Below are 23,072 nucleotides of genomic sequence, written 5' to 3'. Positions count from 1 at the left end.
GCCCAACGGCTAGTCCAGTTGCTATGTGTGACCGGTTGAACCGACGTCCTAATCATCGGTTCAACTGAGGTTTCCCAGGAGTTGCTGCAACTGTATCAGAGAAGCCAACAGCTACTTCAGTTGCTGGGAGTGACCGGATGAACCGACGCTACCACAGCCAGAGGCATCGGTTCATCCGATGGTTCGCAGAATTTTGCTGACCGTTGGAACAACGGCTCCACGACTTGGAGGCCTATATATATGGCATCCCCCGACCATTTGAAGCTTGCTGGAGTTACTAGAAATCACACACACACCCAAGATCATCTCCAAGCCATACAAGAGCCCATTGATCATATCCTTAGCCTTTAGCACTAGCCTTGTAAAGTGTGAGTGCTAGATTAGCTCTTAGTGAGTGAGATTGCAAGGCCTTAAGCCTTTGTGCTGTGGTTCTTTAGTGAACCAAAAGAAGAGCTTGGTGCGCCGGCCCCTTGGAGTTGTGAAGCTCGCCGGCAACGTCATCGACCCTCCGACTTGGTGTGGAGCGGTGACGACACTTTGTGCGGGGGACGTGGAGACCCCCATCCTTTGTGGAGAAGCTCCTTAGTGGTACCCGGGGCCAATATGACCGTGATTGTGTTCACAGAAGAGACTTGGTGGCCGAGTAGCAATACTCTTAGTGAGTGCTACAACAATGTGGATGTAGGTGTGCCTTTGTGGCTAACCGAACCACGGGATAAACACCTGCGTCAAGAGTTTTCTTTCTCCTATCCCGCTCTTTAAGCTTCCGCATTTCATACTAGCAATTTGTGTGCCTTTACATTCATAGAATAGTTTCTTGATAGGAAAGACTATAGGTTGCTAAACTCTTTTGGGATAGGGATTTCACACTAGAACAACCATAGTTGCATATCTAGATAGCTTGTTTTAGTTTAAGTTTTGTGCAAACTAGTTGGAGCTATAAGTCTAAGTTTTTTTGAGTGCCTAATTCACCCCCTCCCCCTCTTAGTCTAGAGCACCCGATCCTTACAGCTGTCATATTACTCATCCCTACAAATCCGATTTTTTGCTGCGAAAACTAGGGGCGGGTGTCACGTCCGCCCCTAAAAATAGGTTTTTACCCGCCCCAAAAAATCGCTTTTGTAGTAGTGACATTCACATAATTTAAACCCGGTACTAATGTGAGCATTAGTTCTCGATCTAAGTATTATAAAAAAAATTCAAAATAAATGAGAGGTATGAATGTGAGTTTCCCTACTAGTCTGATCAACATTGCACGTGTTCAACCTATGGCCAGTCCAGTTACGTTGACAACACGGTTGCACGACGTGCAATATGATAGAGGGAGGAGAGAGAGAGAGAGAGTCAAAGTCTTTGCGAAGTCTACTGTCTACGCCGGGGAAGAGCTTCCACCTGCCTCGATCACACACCAAATATCCAAGTAAGATCGATGACCATTCGTTCGTCATGAGAGCTACCTCCTCCAAACACCATGCCCTCGTCTTTATCCCGCGACGGCCGTCGCCTGGTCCTCCTCGCCGTGGCTGTGGTGAGCCTCACCGTTGCTACCTCCAGGGACACCACGAGTCGTTTCACATGGCTCGACTGCCCCTCTCAGGCGTCGGCGCCGGCGCCGTTTTCGTCGTCGCCGCCGCCCTCCACCGTCAACAGCACCTTCCCCTCCAACGTGCTCGCGCTACTGCACGCCCTGCCGTCCGCGGCCGCGCCCACGGGCTTCGCTTCCCTGTCCCGCGGCGAGCCCTGCCGTCCGCGGCCGCGCCCACAGGCTTCGCTTCCCTGTCCCGCGGCGAGGGAACCAGCCGCGGCTTCGTCCGGACTCCGGAGCCTCTGCCGCGGCGACTCCGCGCTGGACGTCTGCTCCCGGTGCCTCCAGAGGGCTGCGCTCCACATCGACAGACACTGCAGTAGCAACCAGGGGCGGAGACAGGGGGCGCGGGCAGGGGCCTGTCCCCTATGATTCCCAAATTTATATTGAATATTTGAATTTTGATTAAATTTTTATATAAATTAGCATGATTGGTTCCCAAATAATTAAAAAAATAAATTCCTAGGTCCGCGCCTGGCAGCAACCGCCACCGCCGCGCGGGGATCTGGTACAAGTGCTTCCTCAGCTACGCGGACACCGACACGTCCACCACCTACGAGGAAGGCTTCCGGCAGGCGCTCTACAACCACCAGAACGTCTTCGGGAAGGACGTATTCCAAAGGAATAGTACATACCTTAATCTCGTGATCAAAATCTCTGATCTCGCCGCCAACGGTGGCTCGTCGGAGTTGGCGTCGGCAGTGCCGATGTTTGCGACGGGAGAGGCGGTGTACGACGACCGTGGATCCCCCAACGGCACCATGTACGGGATGGTCCAGTGCATGCGGGACCGAACGGCATCGGAGTGCGCCCTGTGCTTGTGGAACTCGACGGAGCAGCTCGAGATACGCAACCGGGGAGGGGAGATGCTCGGCTACAACTGCTATCTGCGGGTGGAGTTTTACGCCTTCTATAATCTCTCGCTTAGTGCCGTGCCCACTCCGCCACCTCTAGCACCGGCTCCGTCGAGCTTCATGCCTACCGTCGGAGAAAGAAACAGCAAGCTACCTACCTTATCCCAATTTCTAATTGTTCTGCAAGTACCAAGTTCGTTGTTACTTATTAGTACTATATATCTCCATTTCTAAATATACTAGCTCCGTTCCCAAAAATACACTGCGAGCAACGTGTACATGTGCCCCTTCCCGAATAGTAAAGGACACATGTGCCCCTGTTGTTTGGTAGGCACGTGTACATCGAGCCACCAGCAGCACAGAAAGGGTTGAACAACTCAATGACTGTGGTGACCCGTGTCGCGGGTGCAGATGGCACATGCGAGTGTTGTGGGTGTTGGTGACTCCCTACGTGGAATGTTGTGTCTTTGCATGGAGAGGCTGGAAGAAACTTGCGTGGGCACACTGCTAGAAAAAGTTGCATAGGTACCGCGCCGGAACCCCCGGTTTGTACCGGGCGCCGGCCCGGTACCGCTTGGACGGTACTAAGTGGGCTGCTATTTAGTACCGGTCAGGCCGCCCGGTACTAAAGGGATACATTAGTACCGGTCGGTTAACACCGACCGGTACTGAAGTGCCTGCCATGCAGGCGCGGCAGCTGGAGCACTTCAGTACCGGTCGGTGTTACTGACCGGTACTAAATGCTTTTTTTTTTCTTTCTATTTTTCCATTCTTTTGGGTTTCAATTAATTCGTATTGGTATATATTTGTGTATTCGTATTCATATATGTCTGTGTATTCGTATCTAGTATACAATTGAATACATTTATTATAATTACATAAACTTCAAATATTATATGTACTTCTAATATAAATATTTACAAGTCGTCGTGCACATAAGTTTTGTCCAACAAATTTATACAAGATACTAAGTGTCCTTGGGCGCCTCATCATCATCGCTGATGTCCTTATTCGGATCCGCTCGACCCATACTTATCCTTGGATTCACATAAAATTCTCCATTTCGATTTATGACCTCATCTAGGATGAATCCACATATTTTTACTTGAATTGCTTTGATTCTTTCCTGTTGGATGAGGTCATTCTCCATGCAAGAAATCTGTCAAGTACAAACACCAATATTTTGAATTAGTACCTAGACGCAACTAAATGCAAGTAATTGTTAGTAATGTTGTTGTACGTACATTGTATTCATGTTGTGACATCGAGCTGCGGCAGCAAAAACCCAACATGTACTCACAAACGTAGTAGCCACATAGGTTGTTTCCTGGCGCCTGTCTCATAATCTATATATATACATATATATATGGATTATGAAATATTTATATTGATTAAAGAAACGACAGTAGATTTGCGATATGTATTCGTACGTACCAGTGGGTGGTGAATTCTATCGGGGCTGGAGGTGACGATATTCCTATATGTTTTTGGAGGAAGCCAGCCCATACTTTTTGGATGATGTTTATGAGGTCCTGGTAATAATATGTTGGCTTCCTCAAGGAGTCGTACACCCGAACTCGGCATTTATCGATCTCTATAACAAGAAGGATCCAGTGAAATCTGTTTCATGCATATATATATATATGTATAAGAAATGTTGGATATATATACACATATATACAGTGAAGTCAAGAAAAAAATAAAGAACTCACTCGAAATTGTACGAAAGTAGAATGTATTAGCAAGTATTCTGCTTATGCAAGGCCCTAAGGATGTTGTTCTCGGTCCGATTAGGCCATTTCCAGCTGACACGCTCCTCATGTATATTACATGGGTCTATGAAGCCGACGTGATATATCCCTTTTCTCTGGCATTCTTGAACCTTCATTCTACACGATTAAAAATGAAGGAAGAGGATGAGAAAACACATAATTAGTAGAGCTATGGTACTATACACAAATGGTAGGACGAAGTATACTTACATAAAAAATACACAGAGGAGAGACTTGTGAAGGGCGTCTTGATGGTACAGATCATAAAGATTTTTAAAATCAATCCATATGTCATCCAACCCCCGATGGAAATGCCTATCTTGTATTCGGGCACGGAAACATACATCCTTCGATGCACTTGCTTTCATGTACCATGCAAGCAACTCACGCATCCTAGATGGTAGCGTCGGAATCAACTCTTCCCACATAAGAGGTTCCCCCAACACGAACCGTTTTTTGTTTGCCCCTGGGTGAACCTCGATTGGAGCCTCTTCGAGCAGCTTAGCTTTTGTGAGGCCGCTTTCCAGCACAAACTGAGCAGTACCTGCATCCTGGCCGGAGAGGACTTAGAGCGGGGGTATCGATTGGTTGGACTATTGTCCGAGCTGGGGAACTTGGTTGCACCGATGGTTACTTGGCTTCTCCCAGGACTTTGTGATCTGGCGGTCGTAGTCCGATAGGGGTGCCCTGTACTTCGGGTGGCGTAAAGATCTGAAGTATTTCTTATCTGCCTCTGCCCATTGATGCACCGGTGGCGGCTTTTTTGGCGCGAAGTGAGCTCTGACGTGCTCGCGCACACTTTCATTCAATTCCTCCTGAGTTATATAGTATGCTAACTTCTGTGGTGGAGGCTTTTCTTTCTTCTTCTAGGGGGTGTTCCTCTTCTTAGGAGGCGGCGCGACCTTTGTGCTCTTCCTTGTCTGCCGAGGTGGTGGGGGTGGGACCGAAGGCTTCGCGCTATCCTTCTTTGCCTTCGGAGGTGGTGACGGTGGGACCCAAAGCCCTGAGCTGGCACTTGGGTCCCTTGCGGGCTCGATTGGAGCCGGACTGGGACTCTTTTCTGCAGCCGGTGCTGTTCTGGGAGCCGGACCGGGACTCCTTTCTGCAGCCGGTGCTATTCTGGGAGCCGGACCGGGACTCCTTTCTGGTGCCAGTGGTGATCTCGGAGCTGGACTGGGACTCCTATGTGCTGCCGGTGGTTATCTCGGAGCTGGACTGTGACTGGGACCTCTTTGGGCTGCTGGTGACTTAACGGGCTCGACGCCGGGAGTTGGTGTATCAGCCAATCGTATGTACCACTTGTTCCAACAGATCCATGTGTGCGCGGTGTGTCCAAGTTCCACTTCTCTGTCGCCTCCAGGGATCTCGAGGTCGAGGTCTTCCCATTCTGGCTCGACTCGATCGACCATGACCCTAGCATATCCTTCCGGAATCGGCCTCCCTTGAATTGTCCCACCTTGGACAGGCACTTCAGCATTGCCGTGCGCGACCAGTTTGATCTTTTTCCTCTGCTGATACAGAAGCTCGCAGGGTGTCCTCACAGTGATGTGATCCACCCAGTAATGTTCTGACTCGTCCGCAACCATTGTGGGTTGACCTCCGACTGGGTGCTCTGTGGAAGCGACGCTGCTACGGCGTTGCGAGCCGGGGCTGCTCTCCAAATTGGCGGCTGATCTGGCTTCTTGTTGGTGTGCCTGGCTGCTACCTGCCATTGCCCCTTCAATCAAAGCTATCCTCTGTTCTAGGGCACGCATCTTATCTTCCTATTCAGCTTTCTTCTTGGATCTGCTTCGATAGGTCTCAATGTCAGCATTGAAGCCATGCTTCCATGGGACTACACCCATACCTCGCACACGTCCTGTGTGTTTCGGTGTTCCAAGAGTGTACGTCAGCTCATCTTTCTCTCTGTCTAGCTTGAAACTGCCTTCGGACAAGGCCTTTAGTGCCTCATCCAGCCTGTTGGCCGCTTCTCTTATGGCGTCGCTAGTAATAAGCGAGCCATCTTCCGGGTTTAGGGAGCCTCCATGAGCGTAGAAGAAATGCTTTGCTCGCTCTGGCCAGTAAAAAGTCGCCGGTACGATTCCCCTCGCAGTGAGGTCGTCTTCCATTTTTTTTCCATTTGGGGATCGCCGTCGAATAACCTCCTTGCCCAAGATGATGAAAGTGTATCTACTTGCTCGCATTCTCTTTGGCTTGTACTATCCTTTTCTCGCTGATCTCGGATAGTTTGTACTGCACAAATGCATCCCCAAATGGACGTTGCTTCTTGAAGTGCTTCTCGACGTCTGTCACGCGGCCCTTCTTTATGTAGTCTTTGTTCAAGTTCTTCTTGAATGTCTGGAAAGAAATAGCCTTCTTCTTCATGACCCAGTCCTTAAAGATTTCTTCTTTGTCCTCTGGGAAACCGAAGTGTTGTTTGACATCTGCCCATAGCATTTGCTTCTCTATTTCAGGGACGATGTTAGCATCATAAATCTGTGCTTTTGGTTTTCTTCTAGAGCTTGAAGCTAATGGGGATGTTCTCCCTGACATAACATCCGCACTGATTCACCACAGTCGTCTTAACCCCTTGGGAGACTTGGGTACCCCATCCGGGTGCAATGAGGTGATCGTGGTACAATCCTCCATCTTTTTCTTCGAGCCTCGTTTACGTTTCGAGCTCTTCGATCCGGAAGCCTGAAATTATATATATGTATATATGTTACTACATGTTTGTCATTCATAAGTCTCCCATATCCTGTGATCGAATTTCCGGTTACCTCGGGGATGTCATCTTCGACATGCATTTCTTCCATAGTGTTGGCATCGCCATCACCGGTATCATTGAGATACTGGCTGCCATCATCCTCGTTTTGATCCTCTTGAAAACACGCTGCGGACTGGGTGCCTTCTTGGATCATTTCTTGGAGGGCGTACTCGTCTTCGAAATCACGTTGAAAGGGATCCATTTCGATCCCTATGCAAACATATAATAATACGCCAAGTTATGTGTGATATGCAAAATTATATAAGATGCGGAGTTCTTGTATGGAATTACGTATTGTGATAATATGAATACATTAGAAATACATTAGAAAGTATAACAGAAATACGTATGGAATTACGTGTCGTGATAATATGAATACAACAGATAATATGAAATTTTCACCAATATAAGAGAAATTTATAACATGAATACATCAGAAATACATCATATTGCAATAATATAAAAAATATTAAACTCATATATATAATACATGATTATACAATTTTCCAACAATTTTCAACAATAAGGAAATGATTCTACGATTCTCTAACAAGTTTGGACAATAATGAAATGATTCCAAGATTCTCCAACAATTTTCTACAATTTTCCATGATCCTCCAACAATTTTCTAAATTATCTATGATTTTTCTACCTATTTCCATAGTGTTCTACCTATTTTTATAATTTCCTAACTATTTTCTCCTATTTATTTCCTATGTATTATTGACTTTTCCAACATAATTAAAAATCCTAACTATTTTCTATAATTCCCCAACTATTTTCTATATTTCCTAACAATTTTCTATATTTTCTAACTATTTTCTACAATTATTACAATAGTCCAAATAATTAAAAAAACCTGACGTCAGCACGTAGTAGTGCAGACGTCAGCAAGGGCTTACGTTGCCCTGCGTCGAACTGGGGTGGCGGGCCGTCTACGGCCGGTGAGCACGCGGAAGGGGCGCCGGCGGTCTGGGGGTGGAGGGGGGCTGGTCAGCGGTCCAGGGGCGGCGCGCGGTCGGGGTGGCCGGGGGGGGGGGGGGGGGGGGGGGCGGCAGCGGTCTACCGAAGGCGGCCCGCGTGGCACGTGTCGGCGTCGAAGGGGGCGCCCGGGGCGGTGGGTCGGCGACAAGGGCGCGGCAGTCTAGGAAGAAGCTAGCGAAGGCAGACGAGGGCGCGTGCGCGGCAGGGCGGCGTCGAGGCAGGGACCGGCGAGTGGGACGCGCGCCGCGGGTTGGCATGCAAGGGCGCGCTCGGCGTGGAGGTCCGGCGGCGGAGGTCGGCGTGGTGGTCCGGCGAGAGGTCCTGCAGCGGCGGCGGTCGCGGGACGGCGGCAGCGACGACAACGAGAGCGAGAGCGAGGGAGATCGAGAGATAGGGATGGCCCGTGAATATCTAAGTGTCGGGTTATATAGGGACGGCAGTTTAGTACCGGGTCGTGGCTGCGCCCGGTACTAAAGTGCCTCCTGGGGCATTTAGTACCGGGCGCTTCCACGGCCCGGTACTAAACTGCTCACATTAGTACCGGGCCAATCCTGTGCTCGGTACTAAACAGCCACCGCTGGCGGGAAATTTTGGTTGTGGCAGTTTAGTACCGGGTCAAGCCTCTGCCCGGTACTAAATTCTACAATTATTAATTGGCAGCTGTTATTTGGTTTATGAATTATCCATTTGTATTGTGTAATAAATTGACAATGGCATTAAAAAATAGAAGGATATGACATTTTGAGCATGCAAAAATCGTTTAGGGCACTTTGCATAATGAATAATTATAGAATACAGGTATATTAGAAAAAATGTTTTATTTTCCTTAAAAATGTTGTTGGTCTGTAACATATTTAAAAATAATAATGGAAATGCTAATATATGTAATTTAGATTAAGAAAAATGGTAATAGTGGAGTATATAATGAAGGAGATCATGTTGATGATTCAAACACAGGATGCATAATTAATACATATGTAGACAATACTAATTTATATTATTTATGATCACAAAATGAAAATATATATTACAAAAAATCACTTCATGAAATGAATAATAAAGTAATACATAATGGATACACAATACTATAACTCAACATTATTTAATGGAACATTTATAATTTTTTTTGACGAACGTCCCTTGGTCGTGATCGCAGCGTAAATAAGGAGCGTCCTCTTTGGCTAACAAGACGCTTGCGTCAACATCAACCGAGAACGGAGGACGGTCATCAAACTGATCAAAGTCTTCTGACTTGTCCGAAATATCCTCAACTCCAATGATTTTCCGTTTTCCTGGAAGAACTATGTGACGTTTTGGCTCGTCATCAGTCTTGGCTGAATTTTTCCTAGGGTTGCTTGATATGTCCTTCACGTAGAACACCTGTGCGACATCCTTGGCTAGGACGAATGGTTCGTCTTTATATCCAATCTTTTTGAAGTCCACAATTGTCATCCCGTACCAGTCTATCGTTATGCCGCCTCCAGCTTGGTTCACCCATTGGCACCGAAACAAAGGAATCATCAAAGGCCCATATTCTAGTTCCCATATCTCCTCTATGACTCCGAAGTTGCTGTCCTTATTTCCATCAGTGCCTATTGCGTCTATACGCACACCACTATTTTGATTGGTGCTCTTTTCGTCTTGAACTCTTGTGTAAAATATATACCCATTAATCTCGTACCCTTGGTACTGCATGATTGTCATTGATGGGCCCCTTGCTAGCCATTAAAGTTGCTCTGCAATCGTGCCGTCACCCATCAACTTTTCTCTAAGCCAAACAACAAAGTTATCAATGTGATGCCTAGTAATCTAGGCCTCAGGCTTCCCTGAGTTTTCAGACCTTACGATATTCATGTGCTCATCCATATATGGAGCCACGAGGGATGAATTTTGTAGAACTGTGAAGTTTGCTTTGCGGATTTCACTCTCTGGGATGTGCATATTAGATTTCTTCCCTAGTATGCCCTTTCCCTTCAGTCTTCCCTCGTGGCGTGACATGGGGACCCCTATTGGATTAAGATCATCAATAAAGTCAACACAAAACTCAATGAGCTCCTCTGTTCCATAGCCCTTGGCGATACATCCTTCTGGTCGAGAACGATTGCGAACATACTTCTTAAGAATTGACATGTATCCCTCGAAAGGGAACATGTTGTGTAGGAATACAGGTCCCAGAATATTTATCTCTTTGACAATATGAACCAAGAGATGTGTCATAATATTAAAGAACAAAGGTGGAAACACCATTTCAAAACTGACAAGGCATTGCATAACGTCATTCTGTAGTTGTATGAGCTTCTCTGGATCGATTGCCTTCTGTGAAATTTCATTGGGGAAAGCACATAACTTCACGATTGCCAATCTAACATTCTCCGATAGAATACCCCTCAGCACTACTGGAAGCAATTGCGTCATCAGGACGTGACAGTCATGAGACTTTAAATTTGTGAACTTTTTTCCTTCATGTTTAATCTTCCTTGTATATTTGACGAGTACCCGGACGGTATCTTTATATTGTTCAAGTAATCAAACATGCTTTGCTTCTCTTTACTGAGAGTGTAGCGAGCAGGACATAAGTAGTGTTGTCCCTTCTCTCTCTTCTCAGGTTGAAGATCTTCTCATTGTTTCATTTCTTTCAGGTCGCATCTTGCTTCGAGTGCATCTTTTCCCTGGCCATAAGTACCAAGGAAACCTAGTACATTCATGCAAAGATTGTTTGTCAGGTCATGGTGCATGACGTCAATTGCATTGGGGACCTCTAAGGCTTCCCAATAAGGTAGCTCCTACAATATATACTTCTTCTTCTACATCGGGGCATGGCCGTTTTCATTATTCTGAACTGGTTGGCTGCCGCGACCCTTTCCGAACACTACATGAACATCCTTTATCATCGAGAAAACACACTTTCTGTCAAGGAATATAGGCTTAGCACGAGTTTCCGGTTCCCCTTTGAAATGTTTCCCTTTTCTTCTCAAGGGGTGTTTGAGGGGCAGAAATCGACCATGGCCCATATAGACGACCTTCCGAGAATTTTTCAGGTACAAGCTGTCGGTTTCATCTAAGCAATGGGTGCAGGCCTGATATCCCTTGTTCGACTGTCCGGACAGGTTGCTAAGTGCAGGCCAATTGTTGATGGTTACGAAAAGCAATACTCAGAGATCGAAATTCTCTTGTTTGTACTCGTCCCACACACGTACACCTTCTGGCTTCCATAACAATAAAAGCTCATCAACCAACGGTCTTAGGTACACATCAATATCATTGCCAGGTTGTTTGGGGCCTTGGATAAGCGTCGGCATCAATATATACTTCCTCTTCATGCATAGCCAAGAAGGTTAAACACATAAAGGGTCACAGGCCATGTACTGTGACTGCTCCCCCACTCACCGAATGGATTCATTCCATCTATACTTAAACCAAACCTTATGTTTCTTGGGTCATTGTCAAAATCTGGGAATTGTCTATCCATGTTTCTCCACTAAGACCCATCTGTAGGGTGTCTTATCAGCTGATCTTGCTTGCGCTCTTCTTTGTGCCACCGCATCAACTTAGCGTTTGTTTTGTTTCTGAACAAGCGCTTAAAGCGTGGTATTATCGGGAAATCCCACATCACCTTAGCCGGTACTTTTTTCCTTGCGGGCTCACCGTCGACATCACCAAGATCATTTTGCCTGATCTTATACCGCTTTGCGTCACAGATAGGGCTTGCATCCAGTTCCTCGTATTCACCGTGATAGAGGATACAATCATTAGGACATGCGTGAATCTTCTGTACGTCTAACCCAAGAGGGCAAACAATCTTTTTGGCTTCGTAAGTTGTCGGGGGCAGTTCATTCCCCTCTGGAAGCATCTTCTTTACAAGTGCTAGTAGCTCCTCAAATCCCTTATCTGAAACACCATTGGCTGCCTTCCACTGCAACATTTCCAGTGTGGTGCCTAATTTTTTAAACCTCTGCTTGCAATCTAGATACAACATTTTTCTGTGATCCTCCAACATCTTCTCAAACTTCTTTGACTCCTTCAAAGTTTCAGCGTCTCTGTGTGCATCGACTAAGACCAGACCTAGTTTGTCAGGTGGTTGTTGTTCTTCTGCAGCATTTGCTTCTGCCTCATGCATTGGTTCATCTTCAAAGACACCAGCTTCATACAAGTGAGCCCAGTCTGAGATGTTATCATCATTATTATCTTCTTCATTGTCTTCCATCGGAACTCCAGGTTCACCGTGCTTGGTCCAAATAGTATAGTTATCCATGAAACCCTTCTAAAAAAGGTGGACATGTAGAGTATGTCTTTTTGAGAACTCCTTTTGATTTCTGCAAATGTGGCATGGACACAACATGAACCCTTTCGACGACTTGTGGGCCTCAGCAGCATCGAGGAAAGTTTTAAGACCGTTAATCCACGCCATTGTGCACCGCTGGCCGTACATCCATTGTCGATCCATCTACAATTTTTTAATAACGAACATTTTTATTACATCCAACACAATTTATTCAACAACACATACATAGATTGCATTCGAAAAACTAACACAAATATCCCAAAACCAAACATGCAACTTAAAAATTCGCACAACAACACATAAGTTTTCAACCGTCCTTGCTTGGCCCAGAAGAAGATGGCGGAGCAGGAACCTCCGGGTTTGGTGGTGACGGACCATAACGCCGCAACAAATCCTCAAGGTCAAACGGAGATTCCTCGCCCCTTGCCCCATATTCTCTATATTCTTTTTCCAAATAACGGAGCGCTGCCCTATGAAAAGCACTAGGTTTCTTGCAGCGACGACCTACTGGAGTTGTGCCCTTTTCTCCAGAAGGACAACGATCACTCCCACCAGCGCCACTCCCTCCAGCTGCTGAAGCCATTTTTACTGGAAAATACTATTACTTTACACATGATTATAAACTGCCACAATTACAAAAAAATCTGAATAAATTCCACAGTTACAATACATCAATAAAATAATAAATCACATTAATTTGCACACTTGCTGGTAAGTGTCTATAATCTCACAGTTACAATACATCAATAAAATAATAATTACAATAAAATAAAATAAAATAATAATTTGCTCTCACAATTACAATTAAAGTGTACTCTTGTTACCACCAAGTCTGAAATATAATCAAATTAGAGTTGCTAATGAGACATTAGTCATCATTGTGTGCCGTGCTATGTCACAGATCTGTCTAAGGCCTTATTATTCTTCGGTCATGACCTCACCCCTATCTACATAATGAAGGGTCTAGAAAGAGCTGTGACAGAGCAGGCACAATGTGACTAATGCCCCAATAGCAACACTACTTCGTTTATATTTCACAGTTGCTGATAAGTGTCTGTGAACTATAATACAAAATCACATTAATTCTCAATCCGAAAAACCTAAATAAATTAATTGAAATAAATATCTAATTAATTAAAATAAATCTCTATATCTCCTAATTATTTTAACACCCTTCAGTTTCAGGCGAACACTCTTTTCAATATCCAGAAATCATCTAGTAGGAAAAAAACTTTATTTCGAAAAATGTATATGTCGGTAACCACGACCCTGCGGTGAAGACAATGCCTTTCGAGGGAACACGGTGCGGTACAAGGATGTCACCAATCGGCCAGTCGCAGCACCAATATTTTCGGTTAATAGGAACACAGCGCTTGGCACAAGCAGCGTGCTCGTTGATATGCTCTCAGTGCAACAACGGCTGCGCTGACTGCGTCAAATGCTGTCTTCGTATCAATCGGAAGTACTGGTGATGCGACCAGCCAATTCGCGATGTCCATATAGCTCATCGTGTATCCCCGAAAGGTAGTGCCGTCACTGTTGGATTGAGATTAATGACGTATACTTGTTTTGAAATAAAGATTTTTTTAGCTTCTAGATGGTTTCAATGTGAGCCTGAATAAATACATCACTAGAGTGTCAAAATAATCCATTCATAATACAAAAAATTCTATTATACTCCTTTCAATAATTCATTAAAAAATAAACTATCCACAATATGGTCATGTCTACTACAATCACTGAAGTGTCTACACTTATTCTAAAAATTTCTACTATCCACATGCTCATCTGAATCTAAAAATAAAAAATATACTACAATCATTTCTAATATATAGAAAATGATTGAAAAATATGTCTAAAAATTATCCACATATAACCTAGCCAATAAACCTACTCCCACATTCAAGTCATCGGTTCTATATATCTCAAATCATTGCATAAATCAAAGAAATCATGCACATACTCACTATTTCCAAAAGTCACAAATTTCTCTAACTATGGAGCATAAAGTGAAGCATAAAGACTATCAATCAAGAGAGGATGAAGTTGCGAACCTCTGGCTCACTTGGATGAGTACAAATCACACAAAAAAATGGATCAAGTGGTGGCACAACTCTAATACGAGAGAAGAAACCGAGCTCGAGCAAGCTCTCTGATGAAATGGGCGCTGGCTCGGTTTGGGGAGGAAGAAGCCCCGATTTATAGTGGGAGCATTAGTACTGGGTGGTGGCTACAGCCGGTACTAAAGCTCCATATTTAGTACCGACTGGAGCCACCAGCCGGTACTAATTTTTCTGGAGGCAGTTTAATATTGGCTGGTGCCGGCTGGAGCCACCAGCCAGTACTAATAGGCTCCCATGGCCACTGTACCATTGGCCCGGTACTAAATTTCCACGTTAGTACCGGCCGAAGCCGTGACAGGTAATAACGGCCGCGGACGAATGTGCAGTTTTCTAGTAGTAGCAGTGACGTACAGTTGGGGAAAATCTGCGTTGGAGTTGTCGTGGTGGCGGTGGGCAGTGTTACAGTTGGGCGGGTGGTATATTGGAGATCAGATGATCAGGTGGTAGAGGACTAGAGATAAGTCGCATGTATATCCTAGGAGAAAGGAGGAGACCCCCGTGGGAAGAGCTCGGCAGCGGTTGACTCAATGCGCGTAAGCTGTAGCACTATGGAAACAGCACATTTACCGTGTGCCCTAAAATTTGCCGTGGACAACTTTTGGGCACATGGCAAACAACTTTTTTACCATGTATCACCAAAAAACACAGGCAAATATTGGGCCCCGTGTGCTTTATTTTGGCACACGGCAAAGTTATGTTTTTGCCATGTGTTTTTTTCACATGATTTACTAATAAAAAAATTTTCTTATCACCTCGAAACTTTTTCTGTTCTTCACATACAACACCGTGTTAAATTTGGTACATTTTGTATTTTATTTGCTATATTTAATTAACTAATTAATTTGGTACAGGTAGAAATTTTTTAAAAATAGATGTTTGCCGTCTGCTCTGTCAGATCAAAGCACGACAAATGACCATGCTTTGCCGTGTGCTCTACATCTGGCACACGGTGTGCCAAAGTGAATTTCAAATTTTGTAAACGATCTCGGATGGAAAAACATTCAAAATAAAAGTTGTAGATCTCAACAAGTTATGAAACTTTGCAGTTGATGACTTTTTAATTTGAATTTATTTAGAGCTTCAAACAAGCAATTTACACTCAGTTTAGTATAATATGTGGGGAAAGAAAATGGAGTGTAGATACAAGTGAGAGTGTGGTGTAGTGGTAAAGGATGTTATACACGAGCAGAAGGTTGCGGGTTCGAATCCTACCGGCTGTGTAGCACGCGAAAAATGCCGCGACTTTCGACTTGGACGGGGATGGGAGGGCGCTGGCCAATGGGGTCCTTCCCTGATCAAAAACTTTTTTTTGCCATTTGTTTCGGGGTTTTTCCGATTCAAATTTTGCCGAGTGTACATTTTTGCCGTGGGCCAAAACAGCACACGGCAAAGGTTTTGCTGTGTGCCCGAGAAACAACCCACGATAATGATCTTTTTTTTTTGCCATTTGTTTTGGGTTTTTTCCTATTCAAATTTTGCCGAGTGTACATTTTTGCCATGAGCCAGAACAGCACACGGCAAAGATTTTGCCGTCTGCCCGAGAAACGATCCACGATAAAGATCCTTTTTGCCGACGCTTGTATACCATAAGTGTTTTGTCGTGTGTGACACACGACAAACATTTTGCCATGTAGTTTTGGTCTTTTGCCTTGTTTGCCTTTGGCACACGGCAAAGCGTGTGATTCCTGTAGTATCGCTAGCTGAATTAGATAAGGAACAAAGTCACATTTGTGTTTTCATATTGAATTACTACAATAATACACATATTTTTTCAGACTCCAAATTAGGGAGATAGTACATATGCAAGGAGCATCATACACTAGTAGGTGAACAAATCTGTGCATGTAATACTGATAAGCATCCTCGCCTTATGCAGTACATGCATGCATCTTCTGTCAGTTTTGCGAACTAATTATTCTTTCTGCTTTAAGGTTTTTAATAGAGATTCTAAACAGTTATTCATGTGAGAAAAAATGTATTTTTTACACATTTTTCAGGAAATGGAGGTTCTGTAGGAGTGATAGCAGGAGTTGGTGGTGGTTTTGCTGCACTCCTCCTGGGAGTGGTTTTATATATCATATTCTATAGGCGAAGAAAGGCTAAAAAGGCTGCCGTGCTTCCATTTTCTGAAGATTCTATCCTACATGGTAATGATACGTTGGGCTTCTCTTTATGTAAATTACCATGCAAATTACTCTTTTTTCATCTTCTGTAGAAAAGCATTTATAAGCCTGACTGTACTCTTGTAATAAGTTGATTTTTTTCGTTCCTACCAGCAACTTACAGGGCACATATGTTGGTTTTGGTTGTTGGAGTATCTTGTGCTTTGATCCTCAGATGCTTCAACTTCCAAAGCAATTGTTTTCTATGTCTAGCTAAGAAATAAAAAAATCATGTTTATTAAATAGCTAGCGTTTGTGTCCTACATATGTGTCTTTATGTGCACAAGGATCTTTGGTATATTCTAAATTAACCAAAGGTAATTTTGAAACACCCATAAGTGTATTTGTTAGTGCACAGAGACTTAGTTACCCTTGAGCACTGTGGTACTCCGTACAATGAAGTGTGCCTCTTTAATTTTAATAGTCGTTTTTACTGACTATTACTCCGTACAATCGAGTGGAGTTTCTACAATCTTCTGAGCTACAACTATCTATTTTCCTCCAGCTACTACATCATCCGTGGACAAAATTGCATTGTCAAGCAGTCAAGCTGACAGCCCCTCAGCTGTTCCAGGAATTACTGTTGACAAATCAGTTGAGTTCTCATATGAAGAACTTTTTAATGCGACAGAGGGATTTAGCATTAGTAATGAAATCGGGAAAGGTGGTTTTGGTGTTGTCTATTATGCTGAGATCAGAGGCGAGGTTAGTTCGAACTTTTTGCAGTTGCATGGATAGTAAACGTATAAAAGTAGGAGTACATTTTATAAACACATAAACATGTTACTGCCTTCCTACAGGGGTCAATGTATACAAATAGCAAAATGATATAAATCTGTGATGGTCCATGGATTCTTAATCATGCAAACATTACAATCTATTATTCGTTTGACATGTTTTTGCTTTGGGTGTCTCCAGAAAGCTGCCATAAAGAAAATGGATGTGCAGGCTACTCATGAGTTCCTTGCTGAGTTAAATGTTTTGACACATGTTTACCATCTGAATCTGGTTAGTGATTCCTTAGTTTATATTTTTTTTGGCTAAAAATGGCATATTAGGTATTAGATTTTGCACTTGGTTTCCTTTTACTTTCCCACAATAGTTTATCAGCATACATATATGTTTGGAGAAGTTACTGTCCTAGAAATTTTTTTAGTGAAAGTATCGACTTCAAATGCACATTATTTTGACATAGTACACACAAATTATTCTAATTATAGATATTTTTATCTTCTGCATAATTATCTATTTGTGCATTTGTTCCAGACCAGAAAAGGTTCTGACAGACTAAACAAATTTATGGACATTGTCGGTGAGATTACTCAAAAACAATTAACATCCTAGGTTAAAAATATTAACTTTAGCTGAATGTCAGGTAGCCAAATAAATTAACATTTTACCTCAATGCGTGTTAGGTCAATTTCAATGGGAATTTCATAGAGAATTTCATGCATTAAATTCTATATGCCACATCAGCATTTTTGATGACTTGACATGATAATTATCAGGTGAGAGGAGAGAGAGTTTCATGGGATGAGAGGAGAGTTTCATCTCCATGAAACCCACATGACACGATTACCTAGTTCTCTGTTTTTAGAAACTGTGCAATGAAACTTGCACTGAGATTGGCCTTAGGCATCTCTTATTTGAGGAAGTAGAACTTTCAGGAGCACCACCAAGGACTGTATTAGATAAACTGCCTTTTCGCATTGCTAACTTTTACAATTCAAAATTTTACTAGAAAGAGTGCAACGAACTTCACCCTTGTACATGAATATTGTGCGCATCAGTATGTTTCATATAATTTAAATCAGGCTTAGTATATGTATGGGTGTGGCCTTCTTATTTATCCTTTTTGTAACTGAATTAGTATGGATTTTCAGTAAGTAGGAACAGTAATATAATTTAGTTTCCTTATTATCTTCGTTCTGGTTAAACCTTTTCTTTGTTCATTCTTCTGTCATTGTAAATGTTTACTGGCTTGTCACAGGTGCGTTTAATTGGTTATTGCGTTGAGAGGTATCTGTTCATTGTTTACGAATATATTGAGAATGGAAACTTACGCCAACATTTGTGTGGAACTGGTGGGTAATAGGTCAGCATCTTAGATTGGTTGTCTGTACCTGTTCTGATGCTTCCTGCAAATGAATCTCCATGCACATTCATATAGGTTATGAGCCCTTGTCTTGGGCTGCCAGGGTTCAAATTGCGCTCGATTCAGCAAGAGGTCTTCAGTATATTCACGAGCATACTGTTCCAGTATACATACATCGGGATATCAAATCAGCAAACATCTTAATAGACAAAAACAACCGGGCAAAGGTTCGAATAGTGTTATTGTATTTTATTTGCTTAATAAATGCTACCCCTACACATTCTCAAAAAAAAAATGCTACCCCTACACCTCATGTAATAATTTTGTCTATATAATCCAGGTTGCAGATTTTGGTCTCACAAAACTTGCAGAAGTTGGTAATGCATCACTGCCTACGCGTGGAATTGTTGGCACATTTGGTTACATGCCTCCAGAGTACGTCCTGCGCCTCGCTAGCTATTCAAACTGCAGAGTAATTAACATTTCCTGTGATCAATATAGCATTGACAAACCTATGGTACGCAACGTTTGCAGATATGCTCAATATGGTGATGTTTCTCGAAAGGTTGATGTCTTTGCCTTTGGAGTAGTTCTTTATGAACTTATTTCAGCCAAAGAAGCTATAGTGAGATCAACTGAACCTGGTAGTGACTCAATGGGATTGGTTTATCTGGTAACTATAATGATAAATCAACTTGTTTATGTTATGCTTTTCATGTTTGAAAGTGATCGTGTGCTCTAGCCTAAGAGGGGGAGGGGGTGAATTAGGCAACTTAAAACCTTAACCTGTAGCTCCAACTAGTTCGCACAATATTTAAACTAAAACGTGCTATCTAAATGTGCAACTATGGTTCTTCTTAGTGTGAAGCTCTCATCCCAAAAGAGTTTTGCAACCTATAGCCAATCCTAGCAAGAAACTACACTAAAAAAGTAAAGGCACATAAGTTACAAGAATAAATGCGGAAGCTAAAGGTAGGATGAGAGGAAGCAAACTCTCGACGCGAGGATTTATCCCATGGTTCGGATTGCCACCAAGGTGCACCTACATCCACGCTGTTGAAGCACTCACACAGAGTATCGCTTCCCGGCAATCAAATCTCTTCCGTGAACACAATCACGGTCAGCTTGATCCCGTTTTCCACTAAGGAGCTTAACCAAGAAGGTGGGGGTCTCCACGTTCCCCGCACAAGGATGTCGACGCCGCTCCACACCAAGTCGGAGGGTCGTTGACGTTGCCGACGAGCCAACAAGGCTCAAAGAGGTCGGCGCACCAAGTTCTTCTTGTGGTTCACTCTAGAACCAGCTCACAAAGGTAAATCACCTTGCTATCTCACTCACTAAAGAGCTAACTTTCGATTCCTTGTGCGGGATATCCAATCAATTCGAATTCAGGTTAAAGAGGGTCTTTATCCTCGTCGTATCCTTTTATATGGAAATCCGGGGCCAGGGGTCATTCCCTTGACTCGTACTGATGAGAAGTTTTTTACTCCACGAGAAATTGAACAAAAAGTTGCCGAATTGGCCTATTTCTTGTGCGTGCCAATTGAAGTATTTTGAATACTAATTGCAATTTTTTGCAATTGTAAGGGGATTTTCGAGCATTTATCTAAAGGAAGGAACAAACGAGGATAAGAGAAAATTGCTTCTAATTTGTTTTGTCTCAAGGAGGTGCTAAGAATTAAAGATATGATCACTAAGCTCTTGGATGGTTTGGAGATGTTTTTGGGTGTGGGTGTGATGTTCCTAAACTCCAGCAACCTTCAAATGCCCGGGGGATGGCATATATATAGCCCACCAAATCCATAGAGCCGTTTGTAGCCGTTGGGCCTTTTCTGCGCAGGGCACCGGTTGCACCGGTGTAACCGGTCACTCACGGCTCTGAGCTAGCCGTTGGCCTCCTGACATGCTGACGCAGTAGTCACCGGTTAGACCGGTGCATTGCACCGACGCCTCGTCGGTTAAACTGGTGCTGAAGAATTGCGTCCTGGCCACTTGACATGCTCTCTGGTCAATAGTATGGTGCTTGCACTAGTGCCTCAACTTGGCACCACCTATTCAACCGGTGCCACTCGGGCTTCTTTACTTGGCTCATCTCTGCACAGACCAACTGTACCGGAGCCCCAGCATCGGTTTATCCGGTGATCACAGGTTCCACCGGTGCTGGGCCGTCGGTTAAACCGGTGTAGCTGACTTTGCATTTATTTATCCAATTCATCGCTGCGGTCATTTGGACACTTCCAATATATTCTATCTCTGCTTTTTCACTGCGACTTGTCATCTCAGCGGTGGATTGGACACATCTCTGTGGTGAATTGGACGTCTTGGAGATGGTTTGGACATCATCCATGAGACCTAATAATCCTATAAATGTAATCTCACAAACTTGTTAGTTCCATTGATTATGTTATCACACAATCACCAAAATCACAAGCGGTGGCCTAATGTGGCCATGTTCCTTACAATGTTCTACATTTTAGTGGTTCACCTGCCACTCTCATTTAGTGAAATTAATGCCAGAAGTCCTTTTGCCAATTTCTTTAGGAAAGAAAAACTTTCTGCTCTTTTGCATCATTACTATGGGGGCAGGTACTAATTTACTTGCACTAGCTTTTAGTAAATCCAGCTTTAATTTGAATGGTGATTATTTTGTTGATCTTCCAGTTCTCACTGTTGTCATGCTCATGGATGTTTAGGCAGTAGACAACAGAGAAATCACTGTTTGTTGTCGCAATTATATATATGTGTGAGTGCTTTTGAAGCCACGGTACAAACATTGGATGCTCGAAGTAGTAGTAGTACAACCATTTCCTGCCTGCAATAATACATGTTTCGGCTGACTCACCAATAATCAACCCTAAAAACTGCAGTTTGAGGAGGCTCTCAATGCACAGGATCCAAAAGAAGGCCTTCGGAGGCTGATTGATCCGGCCCTAGGACTAGGAGAGCATTACCCCATGGACTCCATCCTCAAGGCAAGAATCGCTCATGGACTGAGAAATGCAGCTGCAGAATTACCTTTACCCACTGTGCTATGTTTCAGAAATTACGGCCGCCTAACACATGGTTTGCCTTTCGCAGATGACGGTCCTCGCGAGGGCGTGCACGCAGGAAGACCCTGAGTCTAGACCCACTATGAGATCAGTGGTGGTGGCATTGATGACGCTGTCATTCATGGATGAGGGAGTTATGGAATGAGAACTTTGATCCAAGAGAGAACCAAGGCATGGTGTGAACCTCACAACAAGGAGGTGACTCATGTTAATATTATAGCCTACCTGCTTATCTGATGCGATTGTCTATTTGGGGCCTACTTGTGCCGTTTGTGATGCTGTATCTGGGTCTAATCTGGCAATAACACTCCAGCAACCCAAGTGGGCGAGTAGAAGGGGTATAAATAGTTCAATAAGAGCATATAGCCGTTGCTCCAATAGCTATAAAAAAAATGCAAGAGCACCGGATGAAAAATGCATTGTCATAGCAGGTATCGGCCGGAGACCATCCGTACACTTTTTTAGCTACATAGCCGTTTTCCCCCTTTACCCAAAGCAACTTTTGCTTGCGTTATTGATCCCACGCTTAATCCAGTGTTGCATTGTCTGGCGCTGAAGAGACTTCTTCCAAAAATCTTTTGTTATTTGACATCTTCTCTGCATAATAGTCTAGTAATTAGTCCGACACTCCAACATCCATAACCTTATGGTGTGTTTGGTTAAGCTGTAGTTTTTGAAAAAGTAGCTATGAGCAGTGAAATGTGGAAAAGCTACTTTCGGTTTTGGGCTTTGAGAAAGCTAAAAGCCATTTGGTGAAACAGATGTGGCTTTTTGGAAACACTTACGAGCGGTCCCCACATGTCATTCATAGTCCACCCATTCAACTCTCCCCCTCTCATGCACTGAGGAGCAGACCCCAATCGTCCATCTTCTTCCTCCTGGCCACCTCCTCCTCTCCTCTCATCTCCAACCACCACCAGTTGATTCTTGGTTGGTCAGTGATGTTGCACCTGCACCGGGGCTAGGGCCGCTCGCCGTGGCAGAGCTGCACCCGCACAGACGAAGCACGACCGCGCACCCGCTCCCCCGGTGGAGCTGCGTCAGCACTGGCGGAGCAAGGCTCGTGCGCTAGGAAGGGGTGAGGCGCAGGGGTGCCGGGGAGGGGCGGGCCGCAGGGACGCCTGAGAGGGAGCGGGGACGAGATGGAGGAGTGGGGGAGGGGCACCGGCGGATGTGGGGATGGGCGGTGGTGACTGGGATAGGGGCATTGCCGCAGGCTCGAGGGGAGGAGGCAAAGGGGCGCCACCACCAGAGGGCAATGCCACGTCAGGGCAGTAAGCGAGAGAGGCGTCGGGGAAAGAAAGAACATACCAGTACGCTCATAAGAACTGGCATTGTGGGTAATTTTGCTGAAATGTTCACCCTCAGAGCTGCTAAAAGCACCCCGATAGTGGTTTGGAGAATGAACTACGAAAAAGC

The 23,072-nt window shown here is 44.2% G+C and overlaps 2 protein-coding genes across 4 annotated transcripts; both read left to right on the top strand.

Moving 5' to 3' along the window:
- Positions 1-1,300: 1,300 nt before the first annotated feature.
- Positions 1,301-1,993, top strand: LOC120679951. The gene has a single exon (XM_039961611.1). The coding sequence runs from the start codon at positions 1,472-1,474 to the stop codon at positions 1,955-1,957; it is 486 nt and encodes a 161-aa protein (XP_039817545.1). The 5' UTR covers positions 1,301-1,471; the 3' UTR covers positions 1,958-1,993.
- LOC120679949 (chitin elicitor receptor kinase 1-like) lies at positions 1,989-22,210 on the top strand. Of its 3 annotated transcripts, XM_039961610.1 has the most exons (11): positions 1,989-2,584; positions 16,344-16,493; positions 17,014-17,059; positions 17,093-17,213; positions 17,427-17,516; positions 18,499-18,592; positions 18,679-18,830; positions 18,944-19,038; positions 19,138-19,276; positions 21,471-21,575; positions 21,682-22,210. In XM_039961610.1, exons 1-11 carry the CDS (start codon positions 2,293-2,295, stop codon positions 21,796-21,798), a joined length of 1,401 nt encoding a protein of 466 aa, XP_039817544.1. In that variant the 5' UTR covers positions 1,989-2,292; the 3' UTR covers positions 21,799-22,210. The 3 variants fall into 3 exon arrangements, 2 of the variants coding, with proteins under 2 accessions (XP_039817544.1, XP_039817542.1); XR_005677395.1 differs by having other exon boundaries at positions 17,014-17,213; positions 19,138-19,247; XM_039961608.1 differs by having other exon boundaries at positions 17,014-17,213.
- The last annotated feature ends 862 nt before the right edge of the window (positions 22,211-23,072 follow it).

Source organism: Panicum virgatum, chromosome 6N, assembly GCF_016808335.1.
Source record: "Panicum virgatum strain AP13 chromosome 6N, P.virgatum_v5, whole genome shotgun sequence".
NCBI lineage: Eukaryota > Viridiplantae > Streptophyta > Magnoliopsida > Poales > Poaceae > Panicum > Panicum virgatum.
This window is presented reverse-complemented; position numbering and strand designations above follow the sequence as displayed.

Bases quoted from the DNA above. Each gene is read 5' to 3' on its own strand.
- LOC120679951 (XM_039961611.1), top strand. From the start codon at position 1,472: ATGCCCTCGTCTTTATCCCGCGACGGCCGTCGCCTGGTCCTCCTCGCC.
- LOC120679949 (XM_039961608.1), top strand. From the start codon at position 2,293: ATGTTTGCGACGGGAGAGGCGGTGTACGACGACCGTGGATCCCCCAAC. The intron at 18,831-18,943 runs GTTCGAATAGTG...TATATAATCCAG, and splicing joins ACAAAAACAACCGGGCAAAG to GTTGCAGATTTTGGTCTCAC. The intron at 21,576-21,681 runs GCAAGAATCGCT...TGCCTTTCGCAG, and splicing joins CCATGGACTCCATCCTCAAG to ATGACGGTCCTCGCGAGGGC.